Source organism: Pseudonaja textilis, chromosome Z (assembly GCF_049901715.1).
Source record: "Pseudonaja textilis isolate UNSWEBS1 chromosome Z, rPseTex1.2, whole genome shotgun sequence".
NCBI lineage: Eukaryota > Metazoa > Chordata > Lepidosauria > Squamata > Elapidae > Pseudonaja > Pseudonaja textilis.
This window is the reverse complement of record NC_142008.1, coordinates 98,133,964-98,143,369: the sequence shown is the minus strand read 5'-3', so window position 1 is coordinate 98,143,369 and position 9,406 is coordinate 98,133,964. Positions and strand designations below refer to the sequence as shown.

The window sequence follows — 9,406 nt, the reverse complement described above, 5'->3', positions numbered from 1 at the left end:
GTGGTGGTGCTTGGGGGGGGGGCGTTTCTGTTGTTTAAAGGTGATAGTGTTGGTGGCAGGGATGCTTTCACTGGTTTGTTCTGGGGGGTCCCCTGTGCAGAGCTAACCCCTCTAGGGTGCTATTTCGCAGCCTCCGACTCCTGCTATTGGTCAGCGCGTGATCAGATGGTTCTCTTCCCTTATGTCCCTGGTTGGCACGCGGCCATCCCCCTTCAGCTAAAACCCAATCTCCCATATACTGCTAATAGCTAAACCGCTTGGACTATAAAACGCAACAAATCATAAAGAGCAAGGGAAAGAACAGACGCTGTTCTTCTGGTTAACTATTATTATTGTTATTGTTATTATTATTTCCAATGAGTTCTTATTTTGTCAACTCTACTTTTCCGGTGAGCTTAGCCGGGGGTCAAGAACCGTTCCTGGGACAGCTCCCCTTATATTCCACGGGCTACGCGGATCCTTTAAGGCACTATCCCAGCACGTATGGAACTGGGGGCGGTGGGGTCCAGGAGAAAGGTTACGCGGGCGCGCCTTACTACCAGCAAACCAACGGAGCTTACAACCGGAGTCCAGCCTGCGATTACGGGACATCTGGTTTTTACAGGGAGAAAGAGACAGGCTGTTCTCTTTCGAGCCTAGAGGAGCCTGTCCAGTTCGGCCAGGAACAAGCCCGGAAGTCAGAATGCTCACAGAGCAAGCACGTTTTTGGGGACAACGAGGATCAAAAGTGCTCCACGCCAGTATATCCTTGGATGCAGAGAATGAATTCCTGCAATAGTAAGTTGTTTCCCCCCCCCCCATTCTTCCCAATCACGTTAGGTGACAGATGGCTACCCAGATAGAGCAGGAAATGTTTTTCTTCTAATCTGAAGCTGCAGGCAGTAGAGCCAGAAACTTCCTTAAAACTTTTTTTGCACTGCTTAAGCTGTGCTTCAAAGGCACTGCCTGGCTTGTTTGTTTGTTTGTTTGTCATATTATCTGTAGGAACTTCTCTAGACTTAGTTCCTCTCTTTAGCCAACTTTCTGCAACTGAAAGTGCTGAGATTTATTGACTGAGCAGTTCTGTCTTGTAGAAGGCAATGTTGGCTGTCACTCACTAGGGGTGATTTAGAAAGGTGTCTTGGCACTCACACTCATCCGTGTGTGCACACACACTCACACAATGCAATCACTATCAAACTGACCCTCTCTTCCCAAATTTTTTCAATAGATCTGGATTTCAATTTCTTTTCCACACCTCTCTCCCCCTCCTCACTCCCCACAGTGATACAGGCATGATACCTCTGTGCCAACCTAGCCAAAGGCATATTCAGCAAATGCAGCCAGTTGTATAATGTCTGGAGGGCTTAAATATTTGAAAAGAGAGAGCTACATTTTTAATGAAACTTAAGCGTAATTGAATGCCTGCCTGAAGAGGAAGTTGTAGATAGTTTTTCTTTCACTCACTCTCCCCACCTTCTTTGTGATCAAAGACTGCCTCCAGGTGCCATAATTTCCATGAAAATTCATTTAAAGAATGATAAAGAGGTAGCCACAGCTCCTCCTCTCATCCCTACAGTCCAAAGGGAAGGGAAATTAAGGGAAATCAATAGAGGGAGATAGGTAGAAGATGGATAGGTAGGTAGGTAGGTAGGTGTTTCGCTTAAGTTCTGGAGTCTAAAGCAATTAGAGCAAAGGGGAAGAGAATCTACAAATAAAAGAGACAGTGTAAGCACCACATAACGGAAAGAAACTTGATCAGAGGTGGCTGTCCAGAAGAAAGGGAAGAGAGCACAGGATAAAAAAAGTCTTAACTTTGGACATTAATTCTTTCCTAATGGAGGTGCGGGAAGGAAGTGCATAGATAACTCTCTCAAAACAAATCTTGTCAGACTCTACTGCACTCATTCATTATCTATCTATCTATCTATCTATCTATCTATCTATCTATCTATCTATCTATCTATCTATCTATCTATTAACATATACATATTAACCTTTACCACATTGCTCCTAGACACTCAACTGTGAGGAGTTTGTTACTTATCTTCCTTTAGGTATTCCCCCTCTTTTAAGCCACTTCCCATTCTACTGCTTTTGAGAGCTCCATAGCTTTTCTCGGAGAACTGCAGCAGACGAGGAAGGGGATTTATTCCCAAGCAAGTGTCCCAGCCCAGTAATTTTAGTCCCTGTGAATACTGCTCAGGAGGGAACTTGAGTTTTCAGGCAGAGAAGCAGAGAGGGAGTCTTTGGGTGAAGAAGCAGTTCACTTCACTTCCCAACAAAACCAGAAACAGTAAGCTTCTGGGGTACATCTTTGTTTAAATTTACTGCCCCCATTCTTATTGAAAAAAATAAACATGGAAACAAAACAAATTGTATCATGGAGTTGCAAGTTTTCAAGATTTCTATGTGCCCACTGAGACTTAGCTAGGAGCAGGCAAAGAATATATGGGAAGTGTATCTCTAACTTTTCAATTCAAACATGAGACAGGGTTATTCTCGGAACAGAAATGTTCCCAAGCGCGAAGTTAAAAGCTAATTAGATTGGGATGGATTTGATTTTCCCTTGTATTAGGTAGTTTTGATCGCCAAGGGTTGGAGATAAGAAAGCGGGCCACTCTCTTTCCCAGCCCCCCTCTCCCCCTCCCACACGCATGCACACACACACACACACACACACTCACAACAACACACTCTGGTGCATAGCATAGACATTGGCATGTTGTATATGTGTAAGTCCAGTAAATGTTCAGTAGCACACGCTTGCCTTCTTCTACATCCCCACCAGGTTCCTCCTTTGGGCCGAGTGGCAGGCGAGGCCGGCAGACTTATACTCGCTACCAGACTCTGGAGCTGGAGAAAGAATTCCATTTTAACCGTTACCTGACCAGGCGCCGACGCATCGAGATCGCTCACGCCCTGTGTCTGACGGAGCGCCAGATAAAAATCTGGTTCCAGAACCAAAGGAGGAAATGGAAAAAGGAAAACAAGCTCCTCAACTCCACTCAGCTGAGCGCCGAGGAAGAAGAGGAGAAACCAACGGAATGAAAGAGCAGAAGGAGATGGTGGGGGAGAGAAAGAGAGCTCAAGAGCCCAAATGAATGCAGATGAATGAATGAATGAATGAATGAATGAATGAATGGGGAAGAAAGCAGAATGTCAACAGTTGGGGAGCTCCAGAAATGACAACTCCTCCCACCCAAAAGCTTACAACTGGGACAAACATTTTGTAAAATCTCTGAGACTATATGGCGGTGTTGTCCTTTTACACCCTCACTTGCATTGGATTATTGAATTTATCGTATCATAACCGTGTTTCTAGTCCAATTTATTTTCCCTCTCTTTATTGCCCTTTCCCTTTGCCACAAATGGGATTGTGGTTGTATTTTGTTTTGCCTGATTTACCTTTGGGTGTCCTCCTTAGGATTCTTGTTAACCCTTGTATTTAAGTGGAGGTGCTGCAATATATGTGTCAGGTTTGGGGCTATTTGATTGTCTTTATTTTGTAAAACAGAAGTGTCATGCACGATTTTACTTATTTGTTTGGTTTTTTATATAAAATTAAGTTAATCAAGCCCTAGGTTCTCTGTCATTTAAGGATTATTGTTTTAAGCAAAATTATATTAAAAAAGAACAATTGCAACCTAAAAAGTATGGTGGATTTTTTTTAAAGAATTTTTTTAATCGTTTTTATTTTATTACAATTTGTATAGTGTTGTATTTGTAGTTTGTGTTAGCTATGGAGATTTTAAAAGACCTATAATACAATAAAAAAGATAAAAACAAATACGTTGAGAAAAACACTTCTTATGTTCATAATTTAGGATGTGTTTTCCTTTTCTCCACATCGTTTCTGAGAAATATATCTATATTTACATGAGGTATAACAGTTTGAAATAGTTAAAAATAAGTTTGGTGAAACTTCCTGCTTTAAAAACCTGATTTCCTTCAGTTTGAGTAGGCAAATAATTTATATTGCTACATGAAAGTTAGAGGATGAAAGATATATTCAGCTCCCCCCCCACACACACACATATGCACTTCCTCTTGCTTAGCCTAAACTTAAATAAAAGACCTTTTCATCAAGAATATATTGGAACTGACATTTAACTTTAATATGGATTTTTTTGATTGTTACTGCACAAAAGAGTTATGTGGGGTGCACACTACACATATAATAAATCAAAGAAACAGGCATAATTCTCTGTCCCATTCTACATCTGCTAAAACACACATAACATTTTCATAGCCTTTCTCAAACATTGGCTCAAGTTCCTCTTAGGGTAAATCTCCCAATCCCCTTCCCAATCCCTTTAACAAGCCTTAATATCTCACTTCATATTAAGCTAAAATATGAGAGTGTGAGCTATTAATGTTCTGCGATCAAAAGAAAAGGGAGTTAAATAACTGATTTAAATATATTCAGAAAATATTCAGGTGGTATTTTAAAAAAGAAGAGAACCTTGAATCTATTTTCCCTATAACTTTCTTTTTCCTTTCCTTTCCTTCATTGATTACGGATTAAGGAAGGTTAACAATTCTTTGTTGTTGTCCCTAGCAAGCTGTTAATAGCTATACCTGATTTTTGTTTTTTGAAAACAGGAAAAAGTGGCGAAACATTAATTTCCTTTCTAATACACTCTTATGTCAAATCCCATTCCTTCTCGCCACACATACAATGAAATCATGTAATCTGGAGTCTTGCAACTGCGTAATACTTATTCTTATTGCTACTCTTTTGAATAGCTCTGATTATTATGATTATGTGCCAGTTTCAATATGGCTCATAATTTTCAATGAGCTGCAAGCTGTTTTTTGTAAATTCTTGTAGGTTAGCAGAAGAATGGAAAAGAAAATAGTGACATGGCTGGAGAAAAACAAACTATTCCAAATTCAAATCTGGCCCTTCATTATAAAGTTGATCATTATCAAACATTTTAGTAATTTATATGAACGTTGAGAAGTCTCTTCATTTGAAACAGTTCCCTCAAGAGATTGCCAGTCTACAATTCATCATATTGCTAATTATTTGGGGGTGGAAAGACACACATAATGTCAAGATAAGTTGATTTTCCTTCTGTTATTTGCACTGGTATTAAGGTGTAGGAAGAGTAGTAGAAATAATGCTATAATAATGATAATAATAATGCAAAAACATTCAAGCAAGTTTTGATGTTGATAGTGACTCCTAAGTAGGAGATGCAAATAAAAAACAATGGTTCAGGAAAGGGAGAAGGAGGAATTTTCATCTTGATTTACATCAGAATAAATTTTTCCCTGAATAACCGTTTCTAATATCAAAGCCAAAACACTGGAATTATTTTTTGGTATTAAACAGCTATTATTCATAATAGTAATAGCAACAATTTTACACTGCATCTACTATAATAAGAAAATTTCTTTTCCACATGTTCTCCTCTGGAAGAAAGAGAGAAAATAGAGAAACAAAGACAGAAACGACACTTTTTTGGGGAAAAAAACATTTTATTTCTAGAAAGGCAAAGGACACAAAAACTGAGCGCTTAACTACTTTTTAAAAAGGTGAGTGAGGTAACCTCCCTTGTCGGCTATTTTTTTATTTGCCCAGTAGGTGGCGCACAATGCCAACAAGGAGCAATCTGTGCTGGCTGATTCCTCCCCCTTCTTTCCTCCCTCTTTGGAAGCGGCGCATTGACATGGGCCTAACGATTCTCAGATCGTCATTATTTGTAACCATAGAGCATGAATTGCCTCTTGAGGTCATCAGTGAGAATTTACGACTGGTCAACAAAAGCACGTGATTCCCAAACGCACCCCACCCCACCCCCATATTTGGCCGCATACATAGCAAAACGAAGTACAGTGCATCGCTATAATTCATTAATACATCATAAATCCTCAAGCACAGGGGTTATAACGACCACGAGCCCCACAAATCAAGCCCTCCAAAATACAAACCCAAATGAGTTCTTACTTTGTAAACTCGTTCTCAGGACGCTATCCTAATGCCCCAGACTATCAGCTGTTAAATTATGGGGCCGGCAGTTCCATGAACGGATCTTATAGAGATCCAGGCAACATGCACGCCGGCTCTTACGGGGGATACAACTACAATGGAATGGATCTGAGTATCAGCCGATCATCCTCCTCCTCCAGCCACTTTGGGGCGGTTGGGGAGAGCTCTCGCGCCTTCCCTGCCCAAGCAGCGCCCGAAAGCAGGTTCAGACAGGCGTCCAGCTGCTCCTTGTCTTCTCCCGAATCCCTTCCTTGCACCAGCAGCTCCAGCAGCACCAGCAATAGCGGCGGCGGCGGCAGCGGCGGCGGCGGTGGCGAAAGCCATGGAGGCAAGGCAGCCGGGTCCTCCCCTGCCGACCAGGCAGCCTCTGTTGGCGCGGCCAGCGCCACCGCATTTGCCGAGATAGACGAGACCAGCGCGTCCTCGGGGCCCGAAGAAAGCGGCTCCCAAGTCAACAGCAACGGCGCCCGAGCTCAGGCAGAGCCGATCGCCACCTCCACGCCGGCCACGGAAGGACAAAGCCCGCAGATATTCCCCTGGATGCGAAAGCTTCACATTAGCCACGGTACAGACTTGCTCCTTTTTAATTTGGCTGGGGTGATCTATGGGATGTGTGCCTGCGCCTTCTGTCTGTCTCTCTGAGTCTGTAATCTGGGTGTATGTGCGTGCGTGTGTTTGTGTGTGTGTGTGTGTGTGTTCATACATAGACACATACACATAAAACAGGATTTTGGCAGGACGTATTTGCTTTGGCGACGGGAGAAGGAATCCAACCGCATTGTGAAACCACTTTCCTGTCTATATATGCCTTTTTCTATTTGCGTTCAGTGTCTCTTTCTTTCACTATGATGTTCAATTCTTAAAGAGTATTTTCTTCTCTTAAAAAAAATCCAGGTTCACTCCTTTTTTTAAAAATAGTGTTTTACCAGCACGACAAAAGTCAAGCTGTAACAATAAGTAAGAATAGCGCTTGTAATAGCCTTGTACCAGGAGGGTGGGAAATGGTTTGAAAGTAGGAAGAATTGGGGGGGGGGAACCACACACACACTCAGAGACACACACAAAGAAATGGGAAAGATGAGGCGAAGGGTTAAAACAGGAAGGCTGTTTGGGGGCACGGATGTGTCTGCCAACCTCTCTTCCTCCCCCTCCCCCTCCGCCCCACATTTCCCCGTCTGCAAGGGAGAAATGCGGCGGCGACAAACTCTTTGCCTCTCCCTTCAACCCTTGGGGTAAAAATGAAAGAAATGTGCGCGCCACAGAGCTGGAAGCAAGAACTGCCTTCGCTTCGCACGCCGAGGCTAACTCCCCTTGGGTGGGAAAGGGAGCCCTAAGGGTTTCAGCGGAAGTTGCTTCCAATGAAATGTGGCCGAGACTGGCGATGGGGAGTGTTAAAGGAAGGCGCAATGCCTAGGAGGGTCGGTTCTCAGTCTTCCAACCGGCCTGTTTCGATCTCCAGTCGAATTGGACTGGAGGATAAAATAGGCCGAGAGAGACACGAAGGGGCTGGATTTCCGAGATTGTCCTCCGAGACCAGACTCCCTGAACTGCGAGGCAGGCCCCCAAGAGCAGCAATTTCCTCCGAAGAAAGCTGCGTAGAATCAGGTTGTGTTAGAGAACCATGTTCTCGACTCCTGGAAAAAGATACAGGGCTATAGGGAGTGTGAGAAGGAGAGTGGGGCATGGCTTTAAATTAATTAGAATTAAGGCTGGAGCCAGAGTAAAACGAAGGATATTGACTTGGAAGAAACGCAGACGCAGAGAAGCTGTGCGCTCAAATCGCTGGGGCGGTTGTCTGCAGTGTAAGGCGACCGAGGAGGAAACAGTTGAAAGCGCGGTTTCTTTCTGTGCCTGTGATCTAAAAAGAGAAACCAGACCAACAAAAGGCATTTTTTTCCCATGTCCTGTTGTTATTATTATTCAGATATGACCGGACCGGATGGCAAACGAGCCCGAACGGCGTATACTCGCTACCAGACCTTGGAGCTGGAGAAGGAGTTTCACTTTAACCGCTACCTCACCCGCAGAAGGCGAATAGAAATAGCCCACGCTTTGTGTCTCTCCGAAAGACAGATAAAAATCTGGTTCCAAAACAGGCGAATGAAGTGGAAGAAAGATAACAAACTTAAAAGTATGAGCTTAGCATCTGGTGGCAGTGCTTTTCAGCCATAAATTATATCAAGGAGGAATATTAAGAAATAGGAAAGAGGGGGCAGGAAGTAAGAAAGTTTAAAACAAGCAAGCAAACGCAAAGCAACAGCCACATTTGTTTTTGTTAAGTTTGGAGTACTGTAAAGTGAAGCTACTTTCCATTCAGCATGCTGTTGATTTTTAAATTATTATTATTATTATTAATAATAATAATTAACAATTTCATGGGTACTATTATTCCAGGATTGTGTCTTTTGCTGCAATCACCCCCTTTAAATTAAAAGATAAAATCCTGAGGCTTCTTTGATGCTTTAGATGTTCTAAATGTTTGTGTCCGTGCTATAATGATGCTTTCTGGAAGAAGTTAGCATGTCCTTTTCTTTTCTCTTTTCTTTTCTTTCTTTTATTGTGCTTTCTAAATGTTATAACTTATTTATAAGCCAGTATGGGGAAGGAAAGATGGGTTCTTAAAAGTTCACAACTTTGTGTGGAACCCTAACTCTTTTCCCTCTACTCACCTTGGGGGGCTCCTGCAGTTCAGTAGCAGGAAAAAAAAAGAAAAGAAAGAAAATTAAAACCATCAACCACAACAAACTTTTTTTTTAAAAAAAACACACCAGTATATCTCTCTATATAAGCTCATGTATCTGTCTTTGAAATTGTCAAGTCTGTGATTTGATTCCTGGCCTTGTTTTTATTCCAGGCCAGTTCTGAAACTTTCCTTCTTTCTTTTTTAAATAATTGTGAGTGAAGTTCACTTTAAAAGGGTATATGATTGGACCAACCATAGTATGTTTAAAATGTTTGTAAATACTAGAAATATTTCTACAGTGACTTAATAGGAAGTTTTAGTGGGCAGGGTGAATTCAGTGTTTCTGTGTGTCTGAAATGGCATTTGTCATGTCTAGCTGCCTGTTCTCATCCTTGCCAAGACGCTGTTCGTATTGGTTTGTAGCCTTAACTTGAAGTCAAATAAACGTTTCTCCTGGCCAGAAAAATAGTGGCCTTCTTTGCATTTCTTTATTTCACCATTTTCACAAGTCACAGCATTAAAGTTACTCATCAGCAAAATCTACATTTTAAGAAGAGGCCCAGAGAGAAAGTGTATACTCTTCACCCAACGCTTGACCCAGCTTCCAGGTTCTCCTTGGAGGTCTTTGTCCCAGTCCCCTAAAATCTCTAATGAGCCAAGGATACAAAACCATCCCCCGTAAGCGGTATTAGATGCTGAACTAGCACAACTCAGAAAAAAGAAGAGAAATCAGCGGGTTCGATTCT

At 42.2% G+C, this 9,406-nt stretch overlaps 2 protein-coding genes across 2 annotated transcripts; both read left to right on the top strand.

Moving 5' to 3' along the window:
• The first annotated feature begins 279 nt into the window (after positions 1 to 279).
• Positions 280 to 3,748, top strand: HOXB6 (homeobox B6). The gene is made up of 2 exons (XM_026710713.2): positions 280 to 777; positions 2,771 to 3,748. Exons 1-2 carry the CDS (start codon positions 357 to 359, stop codon positions 3,028 to 3,030), a joined length of 681 nt encoding a protein of 226 aa, XP_026566498.2. The 5' UTR covers positions 280 to 356; the 3' UTR covers positions 3,031 to 3,748.
• A 1,712-nt stretch (positions 3,749 to 5,460) lies between these two features.
• HOXB5 (homeobox B5) lies at positions 5,461 to 9,120 on the top strand. The gene is made up of 2 exons (XM_026710707.2): positions 5,461 to 6,542; positions 7,902 to 9,120. The coding sequence occupies exons 1-2, from the start codon at positions 5,924 to 5,926 to the stop codon at positions 8,147 to 8,149; spliced, it is 867 nt and encodes a 288-aa protein (XP_026566492.1). The 5' UTR covers positions 5,461 to 5,923; the 3' UTR covers positions 8,150 to 9,120.
• Positions 9,121 to 9,406: the final 286 nt, after the last annotated feature.

Bases quoted from the DNA above. Each gene is read 5' to 3' on its own strand.
- HOXB6 (XM_026710713.2), top strand. From the start codon at position 357: ATGAGTTCTTATTTTGTCAACTCTACTTTTCCGGTGAGCTTAGCCGGG. The intron at 778-2,770 runs GTAAGTTGTTTC...CATCCCCACCAG, and splicing joins GAGAATGAATTCCTGCAATA to GTTCCTCCTTTGGGCCGAGT.
- HOXB5 (XM_026710707.2), top strand. From the start codon at position 5,924: ATGAGTTCTTACTTTGTAAACTCGTTCTCAGGACGCTATCCTAATGCC. The intron at 6,543-7,901 runs GTACAGACTTGC...ATTATTATTCAG, and splicing joins AAAGCTTCACATTAGCCACG to ATATGACCGGACCGGATGGC.